This window comes from Cygnus atratus, chromosome 19, assembly GCF_013377495.2.
Source record: "Cygnus atratus isolate AKBS03 ecotype Queensland, Australia chromosome 19, CAtr_DNAZoo_HiC_assembly, whole genome shotgun sequence".
Taxonomy (NCBI): Eukaryota; Metazoa; Chordata; class Aves; order Anseriformes; family Anatidae; genus Cygnus; species Cygnus atratus.
In genome coordinates, this window is record NC_066380.1 from 72,092 (window position 1) to 89,783 (window position 17,692).

At 38.7% G+C, this 17,692-nt stretch overlaps 2 protein-coding genes across 47 annotated transcripts in view; one reads left to right on the forward strand and one right to left on the reverse strand.

Moving 5' to 3' along the window:
* Window positions 1-9,857, forward strand: part of GARNL3 (GTPase activating Rap/RanGAP domain like 3) — a 61,876-nt gene extending 52,019 nt beyond the window's left edge. For all 45 annotated transcript variants that reach the window (XM_035555082.2, XM_035555089.2, XM_035555066.2 and 42 more), the window contains 3 exons: window positions 836-1,045; window positions 2,368-2,479; window positions 3,284-9,857. In XM_035555082.2, the coding sequence (XP_035410975.1) occupies window positions 836-1,045; window positions 2,368-2,479; window positions 3,284-3,440 (479 nt within the window). In that variant the 3' untranslated portion in view covers window positions 3,441-9,857. The remainder of the gene's footprint in view (window positions 1-835; window positions 1,046-2,367; window positions 2,480-3,283) is intronic.
* A 140-nt stretch (window positions 9,858-9,997) lies between these two features.
* SLC2A8 (solute carrier family 2 member 8) lies at window positions 9,998-17,678 on the reverse strand. 2 transcript variants are annotated; one of them, XM_035555137.2, is made up of 10 exons: window positions 17,451-17,678; window positions 17,070-17,229; window positions 16,116-16,322; window positions 14,248-14,347; window positions 13,917-14,128; window positions 13,313-13,456; window positions 12,612-12,720; window positions 11,411-11,584; window positions 10,654-10,799; window positions 9,998-10,495 (listed from the first exon to the last, which is right to left on the reverse strand). In XM_035555137.2, the coding sequence occupies exons 1-10, from the start codon at window positions 17,507-17,509 to the stop codon at window positions 10,361-10,363; spliced, it is 1,446 nt and encodes a 481-aa protein (XP_035411030.1). In that variant the 5' UTR covers window positions 17,510-17,678; the 3' UTR covers window positions 9,998-10,360. The 2 variants fall into 2 exon arrangements, with proteins under 2 accessions (XP_035411030.1, XP_050570486.1); XM_050714529.1 differs by lacking the exon at window positions 17,451-17,678 and adding an exon at window positions 16,528-16,697 and having other exon boundaries at window positions 10,066-10,495; window positions 17,070-17,217.
* Between the last annotated feature and the right edge of the window lie 14 nt (window positions 17,679-17,692).

Here is a 17,692-nt window from a genome sequence, read left to right on the forward strand (position 1 = left end):
CTTCGATTATTATCTTTAGTAAAATGAAATTGATCAGGTAAAAGATTTTGTTTTCATGGCTGAGAGTCTGGAAGATGGAAACCTTTTTATCCACAGATCTGAAGCACCTGGCTGAGCTTTTGCCCCATAGTATCTCTTCTGAATGCATAGCAGCACTGTTTTGAAGAAATCATTTCTGTAGGAGGGGAAGAGTTAAGCTTCACTAGCTTAATGAGTATTTGGCAATGTGGCCAAGACTATAAGGCAAGAAGAGGTATAAAATTGTGGGAATACTTTCAGACTTCATGTATGCCATTCCTTTCATTTATGAACAGCTAAACTATCAATGGCTAATTAAACTAATGCAAACTAAGGGCAAGAAGTATTTCTAGTCTCAAAAGAGTTAATAAATTTAAAGTTAATAAATGCACAGTAAATTTGGTGTAACATGATCTGTGAACAATCGATCTACAAGGGAAAAATAGTGGAGAAACAAGGGAACACCAACTAGATAATGCAAGATATATGTGGATCTTGTTCATTTAGATGTGTTTAAATCTGCTGCTGCACTGTTGACAGAAGGGGAAAAGAGAAAGGAGTCGGAATTTCAGTTTCTAAGACAGTCAATATGCTTTTCTCAGTAAGCCAAATTGTCTGTCTGCAAAATGTGGTCGTATTTCTTCATCCTTCTAGCCTATTTATATTGAAAGATACAGTACAAGGAAGATCTTTGTTACTTGGGTTAAAAAGCTCCCCACATAATGTTTATAACTTTTCTGTATAACTTTTCATTGGAAGTATTTAGAACTGATACTGGTATGAAAGTGTAATGTTCTTTTTTCCTTCTGCATTTCAGGTGAAATCCCAGGCAAAAACCTGTACAAAATTCCTCTGAGTAATCTAGTTGGGCGAAGCATTGAACGACCTCTGAAGTCACCTTTGACTCCCAAAGTCATCACTACTCCAACATCTAGTGGTGTTACCTCTCTTCCTGTTACTCACTCACTATCCTTATCTCGTATGGAAATTAAAGAAATTGCAAGCAGAACACGTAAAGAATTGCTAGGTAAACTTCCCTTGTTCTTCTGTATATATATCAATTACCAAGTATGTAATTTCTATTTTTTGGACAGTCACAGTCAGATTAGTGTTATGCAACCAGTGTTCATAAATAATTAGTACAAAGAAACAAATAAATCAGTGTGAAAATGTTATTCGCAAATACTCTAGATAGCCTCTGGTTGAATTATTTCCACGTGGAGGCCAGTGACGATCGGTGTCCCTCAGGGGGGTCTGTCTTGGAACCAGTACTGTTTAATATCTTTATCAATGACATAGAGAATGGGATTGAGTGCACCCTTAGCAAAATTGCAGATGACACCAAGCTGAGTGGTGCAGTTGATACCAAAGAAGGAAGAGATGCCAGCCAGAGGGACCTGGACAGGCTGGAGAAGTGGGCCCATGTGAACCTAATGAGGTTCAGCAAGCCCAAGTGCAAGGTGCTGCACCTGGGTTGGGGCAATCCCAGACATGAGGACAGACTAGGAGAAGCACTCATTGAGAGCAGTCCTGCAGAGAAGGACTTGGGGGTTCTGGTGGACGAAAGGCTCGACATGAGCCAGCAGTGTGCACTTGCAGGCCAGAATGCCAACTGAATCCTGGGCTGCATCAAGAGAGGAGTGGCCAGCAGGTTAAGGGAGGGGATTGTCCCCCCTCTACTCTGCCCTTGTGAGGCCCCACTTGGAGTACTGCATCCAGGTCTGGACCCCCAGCGCAAGAAAGATTTGGACCTGTTAGTGTGAGTACAGAGGGGGGCTGCAAAAATGCTCAGAGGACTGGAGCACCTTTCCTATGAAGAAAGGCTGAGAGAGCTGGGGCTGTTCAGCCTGGAGGAGAGAAGGCTTCAGGGAGGACCTCACTGTGACCTTTCAATAATTAAAGGGGTCTTGTAAAAAAAGGTGGAGGACTCTTTACTGTGGTAGATAATGATAGGATGTGGGGAATGGTCTTAAACTAAAACAAGATAGATTTAGACTAGACATTAGGAGGAAATGCTTCACTGTAAGGGTAGTGAGGCACTGGAACATGTTGCCAAGAGAAGTCGATGCCCCATCCCTGGAGGTGTTCAAGGCAAGGCTGGATGGGGCCTTGGCCAACCTGATCTAGTGGGTGGCATCCCTGTCTATGGCAGGGGGGGTGGAGTTAGATGATCTTTAAGATCCCTTCCAACACAAGCCATTCTATGATGATTCTATGATAAGGTAACCATATTCTAAGCCAGCTAGGAACTGTTTAGTTAGTAATGAAAACCATCAAGAGAGATCACAATGTTTTTGTGAATGTCTTATTTCCTTTTGAGAGTATTAAGACACTTATTCCTTTATTGAGGCCTTTTGGATGAACCTATTCCCAAGATGGAAGGTGCACAGAAGCAAAAAAAGGCTCCTCGAAGACAGTCAGATCCCAAGCAGGGAGCGGTAAGATCAACTAGTAGTGACAGGTAAATATATGGGCTTTAGAAAATAACCTAAGTTAGACTGTAAGTATTTTGGGAACTGATTGTTTCTCAACCTTTTTACTCTAATCTTAGTTGGGCATAGACTGACTGAGGCCCTTGTATACTAATGTGAATTTCATCCTACTGTGTATGAGAGTACCTGAATACTATCAGTACTGAAATGGTTATACCTTTTGCTAAAGATATGTTATGAGCAAAGCAAGGCTAAATGGGACTTTGTGGGGACCTGGTGCAGTTGAGACGGTCATTAGGCCTACTATATCTGCACTGTGCAGACTCACTTGCTGTTTTCTTCATTTCCTCGTGTCTCATTATCTCCAAAATAAATTTTGCAAATAAACGCTATTGCATATGTCTATTTGGCTCTGCTTACCAGACCCCCTGCCATTCTGTTTTTTAATTGTTTTTATAACCTGCATTTGTGATAAGTAGCAGCAGAATTTAGCCAAGATACAGTAGACTGAGATTATTTTTTTCAATCTGCTGCAATGTAAAACTTTATTTTATTTATTTCACTATTTGAGAATTATATGGAGGGGAGCGTTCATTAACGTTACCTTTGGGCAATAATCTGATGTACGTAATCTTTGTTTTAATATGAGTTGTTATCAAGGCTCTGGTTCAGTGCTAGCCTGGTGTGGAAGCAGAGTAAAACAGAGAGAAATTCAGTTTTAATGGTTTGTCTCCCCCTTTGGGATAACTTGATTGTATGCAGAAATAGCCACTGACCCTGCTTGCCCTTACCTGTGTATTGTTTCTCAGTAACTTTTGTCTTCATCTTTGCAGATTAATCTCAACCTCTTTTGAAAGCTTTTCTGAGAGTCGTCATCTTTCCACTAGTTCAGATCCTGATACTGTAGCAAACAGAGAGGAGAGCTCACCATCTAGCTATCCGTTCCATCTGACTTCTTTATACGATGAGGACATCATTGACTTGAAGTGAAGATCAACAGACTGTTCCTTACTTCACCTTTTCTTACAGATCTGTGAGCTCTGTAGGAATGTCAGAAACACTGCTTCTAGTGGTAAAATGTGGCTGGAAGTATTGGTGATTAATCTTTATAGATCCCATGTTGTTCTGGCTTGCTTAGCCTGATTTGGTGATGCTTACATCTTTGACATATGTATGTTTTCTTATCTCAGTTAATGAAACATTACTTTTTGTGGCATTCTAAAGGTAGGTAATCAATGAGAGCTTCAGGCTGAAAATGAAGTAAAAAGTATTATTTATTCTGAGCTTCTTATATTTGAAGTACCTGAATGAAAGTGGCATTCAGTTAAGTTAATTGCTGTTACTAATATCATGAGCTGTTTTACAAGTGTGCACCATGTAGAAAGAAGAATTTGATAATGTAAATCACTCATTTTGTTTTTTCATTCTTAAAAAAAAAAAAAAAAATGCTTGTAGACAAGGTCTTTCCAGACAGTGCAAGTGCAGTCTGTCCTTGAAATGATGGAGCTGTGTTTTATTCACTGAGGAGTGATGGTTATTCTATAAAGATGAGGTAACACAAACGTGCTGTTTTCTTTTCTCTGACCTGTCCTTGCACATTTTTTTTAAGAGAAACTTGAAAACTGTTTTGGCATTAAGAATCTTTGAGTAGGAGGACTTTTTATAAGAAAATACAAGCTTTCAAATCTTCCATAAAATTGAAAGTCAAAAATACAGTGTATTTCTCCACTACTGGAATGCTGTTTCTGTAGTGCACCTGCATATGTCCTCATTACAGGCAGAAGCCTGTGCCCTGATTTTCTCTCTGACTACACAAAGATTCCTGTGCTGGCATCAGAATTAACTGTTGTCTGCTTTTACACCAACAATAGAATTCATTGCTCCAAGTAAACATATTTTTCTAAATGGACCGGGCTGAAGTTTTACTGCCAAGAAGCTAGTTTTCTATGATGAAATAGTCATATTAGATCTTTCGTTTTGTTAAAGGACAGTATTTCATCATTAAAGCTTGATTTTTTTTAACCCTTTCCTCTATGCCAAAAATCAATTTTAGACAATTTTTTGAAGGGGTTTGCTGTTTTTCATGAAAAAGTGATGCTTCCAGGCTTTTTATATATGAAGATTTGGGCTTTATTAGGGTATTTCTTGCTCTTTATGTGGAAATATTTCTGTATCCTTGATTTATTTTGTAATACCATTTATGTGTCATGATTTCCCCTGTCCAAGCATGACATCTGGTGATTTGTGCCTTTTGCTTCAGTCTGTCTGATTGTAAAACTTTTTTTTTTTTGCAAAGTTTCATGGTATATGATGACTTTATTTCTCCGCCTAAGAAAATACGCAAGGCCTTAACTGAAAGGATTACTTCTTATTCTCAGCCAGAGTAGCTGATCAAGAAAAGAAGCAATATTTTAAACATTAATTAGTACAGGGGCAGAAGCAGTATTAACCAGTGGCTACTTGTACTTTAGTGTTTTTGCACCTAAATATGTATGGGGTGAACCTTAGTAAACACCTGGAAGTGTTTACTACTTACACCTCAGAGTCTTTGCAAAAACTTGTAATTCTTTTTGAGAATGTCTCTGGGGGAAGACAAACAAACAAACAAACAAACAAAAAAAACACACTAGTATCCATTTACTCTGTTCTACTTATCTGGTTAGCTATGGTTTAAAAAAAAAGTCAGTCTCAAAGTATCATGTAGTCCTTATTCTGCTGCAAGTTGTAACCACTTGTGTGGACTCATTGAATCAATTTTAGGGGAAGCACTGTTTGGGCTTGGATATTTTTAGAAAGCTGAAGCATCACCTTTTTCCATAAACAGGTTTCTCAGTGTAGTATTTTTATTTCTGTTGTGTGGGTGTTTTTGAAGACTGTACCAGTGTGCTGCAAAACTCAGGCTTTAATTAAAATAAAATTTTAACTGGAAAGTTTGCTTTGAACTTTTAGAATATCAGATTTTAAATGTATTGCAGAGGTTCACCTCTGCTATTCTAGCATGATTTAACATGATTAAATGATAGCTTGATAGTAGTTGAATATACATGTGTATACATATGTTGATTAGAAAACTTGTTTGAAGAACCTGAACAAACACACATTTAGGTATCCTGAAAGACATAGAAAGACCTTATAGATGGAGCAGTAGAGAGATCAAGAAGAATGGAGAAAGCTTGACTATAACTGACCTAGGGTGATAGTCAGGATGCGAAACCACAGCAGTGGCAATAAAGTATTGCTATGAAGTGTGTGTGTGGAGTTCTGCCTGTAATAGCAGTATTGATGACATCTAGCAAATACTAACAAGCAGCAAAAGTACTGTAAGGAATACAGCAAAAGTCTGACTGCTTAAGCTAGACAAAAAAGAAAAAAAAGGATCAGACTAGCTTCATGGTATTTATTTTATCTGGAAGAGGATGTTGGAATAGTTTTAGGAGGGAGGAAGTATAGATCCCATATCAATTGGCTTGTCTCTCCCCTCCAGTCTGAATTTTATGGTATAGTTTAACGTGTCAGATGCAAACTGTTATGCAGGTCACATTGGGAACTACCGGACCTAAAATACTATTACTCGTACAGGACAGGCAGGATCTGAACACTGGAAAAAAGGCCTGTCTTCATTCCTTAGGTATGCAGTAAGTGCCTTAACAGTACTGTCACTTCTTGAGTATTTACTTCTGTGGTCAACCACCATGTCATGCAGGCACGTGGGAATAATATTGGACCTAGCAGAAGGAGGTGAAGGAGGGATCAGGCAAAATTATTTTGTTTTATATGACTCCTAGGTATGGTAACTGAGGCTTTAGGGTCACGTATGTGTAGTTTACTCTCTACTTACCGTACAAGAGCAGCCTGGAGCGTAGGTAGAAGGCAGGGAACATGGTAGTTGTGCTTGAATTTTGTTTGACACAAGCCACAGGAACCAGTGTGTGAAGTTCTTTTTCACATTTGTCGTATCTAAAAGACAAAGTATCACACAATAATGTGAAACTGCTGGGAAAACTGGACAAATAGCCAGTATACGAGTAGTCTTGTCAGACTGTGGCATGAATTACATGCATCTTAGTGTGATGAGACGTTGTTCTCTGAACTAGCTTCTAGCCATTGGCTGTCTCAAAGTAGTGTCTTAGATCCATCCTATTCAGGCTCTTGATCAAAACAAAAGCCAAGTGGTGGTATTGATGGATATGTTCTTGTTCATCATTTCTAAAGGCCACATTTTTCATACGTCTTTGTAATCTCTCTTCAAACCAGTGTCAGGTGACCAGGAAACATGAAATGGCTTATTGGAAGGCTACTGGGATGGACAGGTATACTGTTTGTTAATACAGCCCCTTGGAATCATGTTATTTCTGTTCCTCTTTGTAACATGCGTATACTCATTAAAGCTTAGAAAGTAGCCTTGGACACAAGTAGCAGCCCTGTCCACCCTAAGCACGACCATTGCCACTTTCACATCTTGTGTTAAAACTGCTATTAGTAGCCTGTGTTCTTAGTGTTGGCTGATCATCATATGCATGAGAAAAAAGAAAATCTCTAAAACTACAGCTATGATGGGTAGATGCTTTTTCTAATAAAGAAGAATACTGAATAAAGCTTGCTACCACCTTCAACAGAAGGGTAAAAAAAATTCCTTCCACTAAGGAAGAATTGTTACCAGCTCGAACAGTTACTATCAAGCTAAGCTAAACTGAAGGCCAGTTATGAACTCTTATTACAGATATGTTTCTGTAGGAAATGTTTCCTGCTTCACTTGATGGATGTGTTGGAGGAGGGGGGCTTTTAACCTCTTCTGGACAGGGGATTGTCATCACTTCAGTATCATGTGTTAGTCTGACTAAACTATAGGAATGTAATTTACTTGGTTCAAGCAGTGGGACTGAACAGGCAGCTAATTTAGAATGGACATATACCTCATCAACACCGTGGGAAACAACACATGGAATCACAGACTAGGTGAGGTTAGAAGGGATCACTGCAGATCATCCAGTCCAATAGCTGCCCCCGGGCATCTCCATTCAAAACAATGAAAACTGGAGCAGCTTGTTCAGTATGATGTCATTCGATTTTGATTATGTTCAAGAATGGAGATGCAAAATTTTGAGCAACTCATCATCCTTGCATTGCGTTTGTACAGCATGCAGATAAACCATCACAGCTTTGAAGTGTAAGTAGGACTTGAGAGCCCTGAGACATTAGTTAAATCCTTCCCATGTGCATAATATGTCACTCAAGGCTGATGAGCCCTTTCCAAGGTCTGTACCGGTTTGACATTTAGGAACTTTGAAGAGAGATAAACCTACCTGTGTTCCAGACTAACAGTCATTTCTTTCTAACTCTTTCCTCAAGTGGCAATGGAGTACACATAAATTTTAAAAATGTTTGAAACTGAAAGCAATGGGATGTTTCACTCTGAGGAGATAAAGAGCCAAGCACAACTTTGGAAGGGCTGGGTGCTCTCATTATGGCAAAAGATGCAGACTCTAGGTTGAATGGACATGTGAATAATAACTCCAGTTGATTGGTTTGCCAGGAACAAGTGGGGCCTCTTCTGATTACAGTTGTTTCCTAGACTGGGGAATGAGGAATTTTCATTTGTTCTGGCCTTTTTCTTTCTTTTTTTCAGTCCGTGACAGGATGTGAAGTGTCACTCAGAATGAGTAGCAGTTTTGTTGTCTGTATTCATGTATCTGTCCCTATACATGTGCAAGCATTTGTAATTGATTGGTAGATTAAAATTAAAATATTTTTGGAGTACTGGGCTGGTCAACTGCATATATATTTAAACAGTTCTTAGTAGGGCAGGTAATAGGTTAGGTTGCACCCACAGGAAGTGTAGCATTGTTATATATGGCCAAGGCTGCTGTGCCTGCCATTTCCTCTCTGCTGTTCTAGGTGTATTTGGACAAGCGAGTTTCAAGCTCTTGCAGGCTTGCCTGATTTGCATTTATGGCTTGTGCTTGCAGATGCAGGAGCGTCCCCAGAGCTGTGGCTTAGTCTGCATTTGAGACCTAGTCCTTGGATTTGGATTTATTTTTTTTAATGTGTGTTTGTATATATATGTGTGTGTGTGTGTGTGTGTGTGTGTGTGTATATATATATACACACACACGTGTGTGATACTGACTGGTGTCATTAACAATTTTGATGTCATGGTTAATTTGCCCAGTGCTTGCTAATTCTGTTAAAGCAGTTTTCTCAGATACTTAGGCATAGTCTGAATTTGTGGAGAAATAAATTATACCCAGAGAACTAAATAATAATAATAATACAAGGAAGCTCTTATGCCAATAGACAGTAAACATCTGTACTAGCATGCAGGGTAGAAAGTATGTGCATTATTACAGTTGAGCACAGCCACTTCACCAGGCTGTTTAATGCCTAGCTGCTTCACTTTGTTGTTGCTGACCTGCAACTGACTGACACCCTGTTTGCTACTGAAACCATATTAGCCTATAATTTCAGGAGAAAAAATAAGAGGTTATTTTTGTGTGTGTATTTATAGCTCTACTAGATATATATCCGATTGGATGGAAAATGTCTCTGAAGGTTTATGCAGACAGTATTATCAACCTGCAGTGTCAATTTTAACAGTCTTTGAATGTTGGCAGACTGTTTTTGTAATTTAATGACTGATATTGCTGAGTTTGTGATCAAAATCTCTTTAATACCACTTGTCTTAAGTATGTATTATCATTGTTTTTAATGTCATGTGATAGTGCGTATGGTTTGTGTTTTAGATGTAGCATCCAAATAGAAACATTCCTATCACAGCTGGAACTGTTTTAATTTATTGTAATTTATTGTTTTTGTGAAGGAGGAAGAGAAGATTTATTCCTTCATATGTAATAAACTTTACATCGATTCTTTCTTTCACATTTGCAGGACTAATGGCTTCTCTAAATTTGGTTCATCAATCAAGAGAAATTAAAAAGAAAAGAGGTAGTATGGCTGCCAACAGCGCTGGATTACTACTTCTAGTTGAATTCTGTACAAAGCATTTCAGACATGTCATTCATTCAAGTGCTGTCACAGCTGCTGAGATTGGTGCTTGTATCTTAAGCATTACCCATCTTGGACAAGAGCTATAATTCAGCGTTGGTTTGTGTTTCTGGGCCATTAAGTCTTTCGGGAATCTCCAGTTATAGATCTTTACCCCTTAACTTAAGGCTACAAAAGACAGATTTCCTCCATTTTTCTGGCTATATATAGGTATATCGTCTCAGTCTACAAGATCTATTGATTTCTTTTGAAAAGGAGACTCCAAAAAACATTCTGCTGAGAGTTACAACCCATCTTGTGATTTAAATGCATTTCTAGCCAACCTGACAGCACTAGGACAGATAATGCCACCCTAACACTACCACCCACTAAAGCCAAACCTTCATCTCCGTTTGGGATCTAGACTTACTTCCTTGGTCAGGTATCCCAGATATTGAAGTAGTAACACACATAAAAGAAAAGTCACAGTCTGAAATTAACATTATCCAGGCTCTATCACTAGTTTCTCCATATGCCATCAGGAAAAGGTACAGAAGAACAAGGAATTGTTTTTATTATTATTTATAAAATTAGATCTCGATTTACCTATTAGAAAAAAAGATACCAGCCAATACATTAAACATGGTTTCTTGTCCATTACAGTCTGCACAAGGTAGGGGAAAATAAACAAAAAAAACATGGCAATTTAAGAAGGAGTATGTTTAAGACTTTTACAAGGAAGATATGCTACAGTGAACATACAGAGATAATCAAGTTGCAAGTGGGGGGAGAAGGGAAAAACATTTTACAAAAATTCATTAAAACAATTTGCTAGGAAGCTGTGTAACTATCTGCCAAGTGAGATTCAGTTTTAGCAACAGCACCATAATTCATGATATAAAGGTTTCATATCAGTAACAGCCTCCGACTTAAGATCTTCTGAAGTGGGCTTCAATCTGTTCCAGGGTCTGTCCTTTTGTTTCAGGTACATAAAAGGCTGTAAAAGTCACACTGAGGCAGCAGAAGGCAGAGAAGAGCCAGAATGTGCCATAGGATATTAAAGCCTGAGGGAAGGGAAACAACAGCAAAATATTATGATAAATTGTTACTGTGCAACTACAGTCTGGGCCACCAGAGAAGACTGGCCCAATGCTCTCTCAGAATCATCTTAAATAAGTTTCCTGATGAAAAGAAATACTGGATTGTAATTTATGATGCTTACTATCAAATCATGAAATTCCTTAGTTACCAAGAACGCCATAACCCAGTTTGTTAACACACAGACACCACTAGATATGCCCCTAGCTTTAAGTGGGAAAATTTCAGACATCACCAGCCATGGAACAGGACCCCAGCCAAGGGCAAAACCTGAAATTACAAACAGAAGAGATTAAATGCAAGTTAAGTATATTTCAAAGGGAAAACTGAATGATGGTCAAGTTAGGCAAGTAACTCCATATTCTAGGATGATTCTGCAAAAAACTGCCTCTAGCAAAAGCTTGGAGTTACTTACTTGAGGGTGGCCCACTATATGCTATTGCACTCTATGTCAAATTTCTTACAACAATAGTCTTAACAAGCAAAATTTCTTACTGAGAGGTTTCTGAAGCTACTTAAAAATTAACCTTGTTTCTTACTGCTGCTTCCTTGTACTGTCACAGAATTCAGTATGGCTCAAATACTACCAAAGACTCTTCTTTCCATTAATGACTACAAAGTAATTCAAACTGAGCGATTACTACTTAGTATTACAAGAAGGAGGTATAAATTGATTTTCCAGGACATAGGCTTAATTACTTTACTGCTGGCTTGATCAGCAGGGTTGTGAATGCCCAGCCTAACTTTGTCTCGTACACTAAAAAAGCTCTGTCAAACAGAACTCCATTTATCAATGATGTGACAAGATGGAACAAATTTGTCACATTCAACAGCAATTATGAGTGTCATGTAATGTCTGCTTAGAAGCTTGTTCCACTCACCAGCAACAAAGAGCCCTAGGCTTACTACTGCAAGCCAGGATAGGCTGTTTTCTGTTCCTGGGGATACTGTATTTAGAGTGAAACACAGATCAGCATTTGATGAGTTGTTCCCATGTCGAAGGACCATTTTAAAGTAAAGCCCAAACAATGCAGTACTGACAGCCATGATGATCCCTGAAAAGTAAGCAATAACCATGTTGTCACTGATCGCAGCTTAAGTACTCTTCTTTCTGAGAGCTAAAACACAGGTGCTCAGCCAAATACAAGATATGCTGGTCCTAGCAGAAGCGTTTCTAAAAAGATAGGGTTCTTGGAAACAAACACTGGCTTAGACAAGAGTGAAAGATACCAAACAATCATTCCATGCATTAGTCAAACAAAAGTCCTTAAAGCAGTCATTGCTATTAAGTGTGCAATGCAACAACTATATCAAACATTTGGGGGGGGGGGGTTGGCACATTTATTTGTAAAGTTAAATTTTTTTAAACTACATGCGGCCTCGCGTAGCTAAACAGCACAACACTCTGTGAATGTAGCTGCAGCTATGGAGACGCTACTTTGAAATGACCACTTTTAGACACCTTAGGTAGGAAAATGTATTGTGTCTTCATGACCTAGCTACTCCAAAGTAAAAACTGGCCTGGTAAAATGACAAAAAGGATAGCCATATGCAGGTTTAAGGGGTTCCACCTACAATGAGTTCTGACAAACAATCAGAAATTGTGTCCAAAGAATACATTAGGTTAAATACCATAAACTGTAAACACTAGTACTAGGTTTTAGTTAGGTATTAGGAAGAACTTCTTTACTGAAAGGGTTGTTAGGCATTGGAATAGGCTGCCCAGGGAAGTGGTTGAGTCACCATCCCTGGAGGTCTTTAAAAGACATTTAGATTTAGAGCTTAGTGATATGGTTTAGTGGAGGACTTGTTAGTGTTAGGTCAGAGGCTGGACTGGATGATCTTGGAGGTCTCTTCCAACCTAGATGATTCTGTGATTTGGCTATGGCCAGTCCAAGTCAAACAATCAAATTATGTACATATAATGTGACAATTTCCTCTTATGAATTAAGTCCATAGTTAAATTATAAAGCAAACCACTTAACATACATAAATTGTAATACGTAATTCTCCCAACAGTTACAAGACTTTCTGGTACTCTATATGGTTCTTTTTCTAACTGAAGTCAGTAGTATGTTTTACCAGATATGTAAAGCAGCACTTTCCGTCCAGTTTTATCTATGATAAGTGCAGCCACAGCAGTGAAACATACTTGTACGGCACCCACAACAACAGAAGCCATTCTGCTGTTCTGAAATAAAGTAAGAGGCAGGGAGAAGAATTTGCTTTTTCAGGCTGATAACAGGATCACTTATTAAGCGTTAAAGATGCATTTGTTTCTTGACTCTGGAGGAAGAAAAGCTATCCCACAGAAATTGGGGGTGGGTGGGAAGAACCTTAAATAAATAAATAAAAATAAATGCCAACATAAAGATTAATTAACATAACATACTGGTCTCTTAATAAACTTTAAAACAAGTCACAGCTTCTCACTAGAGTTTGACTTTCTCTGAAGCATTGGATTTGTAACTGTACTAAAAAAAAAAAAAGTTACGAATTAAGATGACTATAACAAGAATTTCTATCAGTAGCAAAGTTTCACACACAACATACTTCCCCCCAAAAAAGTCATGTTCAGATATGCCAGAGTAACACAGTCAAGAGGGTATCTATAACCCCAAACCCAAACTGTTATTTATGATGCGGGCAGGATCAGCATCAAGTCAGTTTGCTACATGTTTTAGACTTACTCAGTACCTACTAAACTGAAACAACAGACATTTACCAATCTGGCAACACAGAAACAACAGACATTTACCAATCTGGCAACACAAACTGATTACCTTGAAGTTTGCATCTTCAAAGATAATTTCTGCATAAAACATAACTGCATTAATGCCTGTTACTTGCTGAAGGAACATCAGAGCCACACCAATAAGAAGCGGCCTGTAGATTGAAGGATTCTTAAATTCAGAGAGATTTAGTCCCTGTTAAAAAGATGAAGTAATGATTCCATGAAAAGTTCAATATTCTAAATTAGAGACCACCAACAAATGACGCATTTGGAGAGGTGCAAGAGGAAATGCTTTCATATAACACAAACAATATGAAATTAGCGTTAAGAGATGTTGAACAATCCTCCAAAACTGCTAGATAAAGAAAAATTAGATGTCAATCAGCACAGATAATTACCAAGATCATGAGCTTGACTGCTACTCAGGCATACCAATGGCAGCCAACAGTGATAGTTGCAGCTGAAAGGAAGTGGAAAAAAAAGACTCTAAATCTCACTGATTCTTAAATTTCATTTGTATGAGGAAACAGGTTTGGACTGATGTTTGTAGAAAAGGCTACTAAGCAAGCAATGGTTAAAAACCCTTTTAATTACACTGTATGCTTTCAGATAGTATGCAAAAAAAATGTTAATGTAAATCAGATTCTCATCACCTCCTCCTCAACATTAGCTTTGATCTGCCTGCATTCCCATTCATGGTCCACATATGGTCCCCGCAGAAACTGTAAAGAAGCTATGGCTTCTGCATGTTTGTTTTGATTCAGCAGAAATCTTGGTGTTTCAGGCATGAAGGACATCAACAAAAGCATTATGCAGGGTGGAAAAGAACACAACACTGCCAGCCAGTGCCATTTTAGTGTTATTCCTGGGCAAAAAAAAAAAAAAAAGAAAGACTGAACATTAGCTAGTTTCGATTCCTTAGTGTAGTTCTTTCATTACATGTACTAACTCTTTATTGTCATTTTAGAGCCCGAACCCCAATACCTGCAATGTAGGCTCCAAGTATGCCAGTTACCACCATCAGCTGAACACAAGAGCCAAGCATACCACGGACTTTTGTATGAGATATTTCAGATATATACACCTAAAACATAGGGAGAAAAATCTAATTACTTCTATCCAATTTTGGATCATGAATTTGAGAAGTAATTCATTTCTGAAATACAGATATACTTTCTAGTAACTCCCCTCTCTAAAAAAAAAAACTTAAGTAGAATGGCATGAGTAGAAAAGTACCATGTCAGAAATGCACATTGGCATTATGGAAAAAACATGGAAAAAGGGGAGGCCCTAAAACAGAAAAATGCTGATGTATCAGCATCCCACAGATGACTAAACTTGTATTAGTAACGGTTTCTTTTGTTAGCCATATCAACAACAAATGCATCATTGAAAGGCATTCTGGTGCTTGGGACAGTCTTTGCATGAACACATGGCCCACACCACACATAAAACTCTTTGCAAATGAAAGTTGAAAATTTTTCATTCACAGTAAAGACTTCGTATTATGGCATTCTCCACGAAGTCCTCAACTGACAGCTCATCTTAACATACATAAACAGCAAACATATCTCCTCCAAAATTTGGGAACAACTTAAATTTTTCAGTTCTTTAAAAAAAAAAAAAATGCTGATCCTAAGTCAACAGCTACAGCTCACCAGTATACATAGAAACATAGAAGAGAAATCCCTCATGTTTACAGATGTAATTTTTTTTTCCAAAGTTACAATTTTAAGTTTTTCAAGAGGAAAAATAAGTAATCCTTAGTTCAGAAATAGTTTACAGCTATAAAACCATGGTATTACAGATAACATTTTCCTCCCTCATCACTGCAGTCATATAGATCTTTTACTGTTGGCTGTGGATGAATGCCTTTGCAAACGGGAACTTAAAGCTCAGCTCCAGGAAACAAAAAGAAAGCAGTCGTTCGTAAAGAAAACAGAGTTCCTTCATAGGCATTAGCACAACAGATTGCATAACCAAGCTTTTAGCAATAGAGAAAGTTGTACAAGATTATAATTTAGATCCCACTGCTGAAATCTTTTTTTTGTTGTTGTTTTTATAACTATCCAGATTGATAATTGAACATTTATTCTGTACTTCACCATGACTTCTTTCCCTTTAATTTTCAGTTAGCTTTTTACTTCAAAAGCAAGAAATGCTGGAACCACCAGAAAAGAAACAAGCTTGAATTCTGAAATTCTAGATAGCTTATATCTTGCTGCCACTAGATCCAATAGGCAAATTATACCAAAAAAAGAAGACAACAAGAGAATGAATTCTTTCCATTAACCTGCTGCACAGATATTTCTGAATGCTTGTGAAAAGTTAATGTTCCAAAGACAGCAGTTAAATGGAAGGAGTCCATAACACTGCTCGGTGTTGCGCTAGAATGAGTGAGTGAACATAGTTTATTTGAAAACCTAAGAAGTCTGGTGAAATACAAGACTACTAGAAGCAGATGGCAATAGCAAAAACAAGCAAACAAAAATCCAACTTCAAGAGATATAGCTACTAATATTAAAACAAACAGAAGCAATCAGATAGTAAGGACAGACTAAAAATCTGAAGGATCATATCACTGTACTAAGAATGCATAATGCAGAAGTGCTATTAGAATAAATAAAACATTTTTGTATTTGTATTTTCTTCATGACTAAAAATACGCAAAATACGATCCTGTAAAAATCAGTTTATTTTAAATCCACAAACTGCCTTGGCTAGAGTTAGTTACTGCATCCAAGCCACCTATGATAATACTGTGAAATAACAAACGTTCTCCTAGAAAAGCTTTAAAAACAAATGAACCAAACAAACAAACCACTCACCAACAGAAATAACACCTTACTTACCGGAACAACAAGTGAAGTAATTCCACTGGCTAAGCCAGTCAGTATTCGTCCAAAATAAAGCATCCAGACATTCTGAGCTGAAATGATAACTACATATCCAGAGACATACGGTATTGAGCACAGCATTAGACTCAGCTTTCTCCCAACTTTATCCACAAGATAGCCTCCCAGTATTCCTCCAGCAGCAGCTCCTAATGTTACTACAGACTTCAAAAAAAAGTTTAAAAATACATGTGCGTATATTTATACATATATGCATATAAATGAAAACATTTTTGTTGTTGTTTTTGCTTGCTTTTAAAGTAAATAGCCGCTTCTGAAAAAAAAAATTGTGCAAGAACATGCAGGTGTTTTGAAAACCAAAATAAACACTAAATTCCTAATCAAACCATGGCCAAGAAGCACTACTCACCGCAATTGAACAGCAAGTAATTTTCAGATCACATACAAAGCTCTTTCAATGAAGAAGGGAAAACAGAAGTAACCTTTTTAATCTGTCTATAAAGCCATCCATTCACAAACAGGCCTTCAAACTGTTTTAAAGCCCTGAAGAATGTTATCTTGAATAACCTGAAGTCCAACCTGTATCCAAAAAGCAAATATTCCCTATGTTGACGGATTACACCTAATTTACTAAAGAGTCGATTTTCTGTGATCCCCTGACAGGCTCAATTGAGAAAGCTGAGAATTCTCACAAGGTATTTTATCATCAAAAATAAGTTCAAATAACACGGGCATTTACTCATATATGCTAATTGAGGGTCATCAGAGCACAACAGCATCGTCATTCAGGAAAAATCTGAATCAATCACTAATTTCACAAAAAAAATCTCATTAACAAGATCCATATTTATCCTTGTTCTTACGAGGAGTAAGACCCCCTTATGTAAACAGTATCTTCTTTACCTTTAAATCGAAATCACATAATGGTAACACTATCATACAGAGACTTACCCCAAACCACGACGCTTGATTGCTGTCTAATCTTAATGTAGGATCATTGATTTTCCTCAGCTCTGGTATAACAGGTGAGCTATAGCCTAGCACGAAGCCAAAGCTAAGTGGTCCTAAGACAGCAGCAAACGTGGCCAGGTACAGCTTCTTGTTTTGCACTCTGAGGCAGAAGAGACGGATGAGAAGGATCGCGCCGCCTCCGACCCCTCTCACAAGGGCCGGTAATGCCCAGACGGGCCTGACAGAGGTCCCGACCCCGAGCTCGCATCCGTCACGTTCCCCCTCCCGCCCTGCCCCGATACCGGCCGCGGACGATCTCCAGTGCAGTGAGCGCTGTCCCCGAGCCAGCCAAGGCGGCAGGGCCGCAGCGCCCGCGCTCACCTCTGGTAAGCGTCCGAAGCCGGGTAACCCAGCAGGTACTGCGACTCCTCTGCCGCCATGCCCCTACCGCGGGGAGCGCCCCAGCGCGGCCAGCCCCAAGCACTTCTGCACGAGCAGCCGGCCGCGCTCCAGGGCAGGCACCGGCCCTCAGGACAACGCCGACCCCAGGGGGACACCGCGCCTCTCGCAAGCTCTAGTTCAGACGGAAGCGGCTAGGCTGCGGCAGCGGGGCGCGATGACGT

Excerpts from the sequence above, each read along its gene's own strand:
- SLC2A8 (XM_035555137.2), bottom strand. The coding sequence starts at position 17,509 with ATGGCGGCAGAGGAGTCGCAGTACCTGCTGGGTTACCCGGCTTCGGAC. Across the intron at positions 14,129-14,247 it reads ACTTGGAGCCTACATTGCAG|GAATAACACTAAAATGGCAC; the intron begins GTATTGGGGTTC and ends TTTTTTGCCCAG. Across the intron at positions 11,585-12,611 it reads AGTGCTGCTTTACATATCTG|GGATCATCATGGCTGTCAGT; the intron begins GTAAAACATACT and ends CTTACTTTTCAG.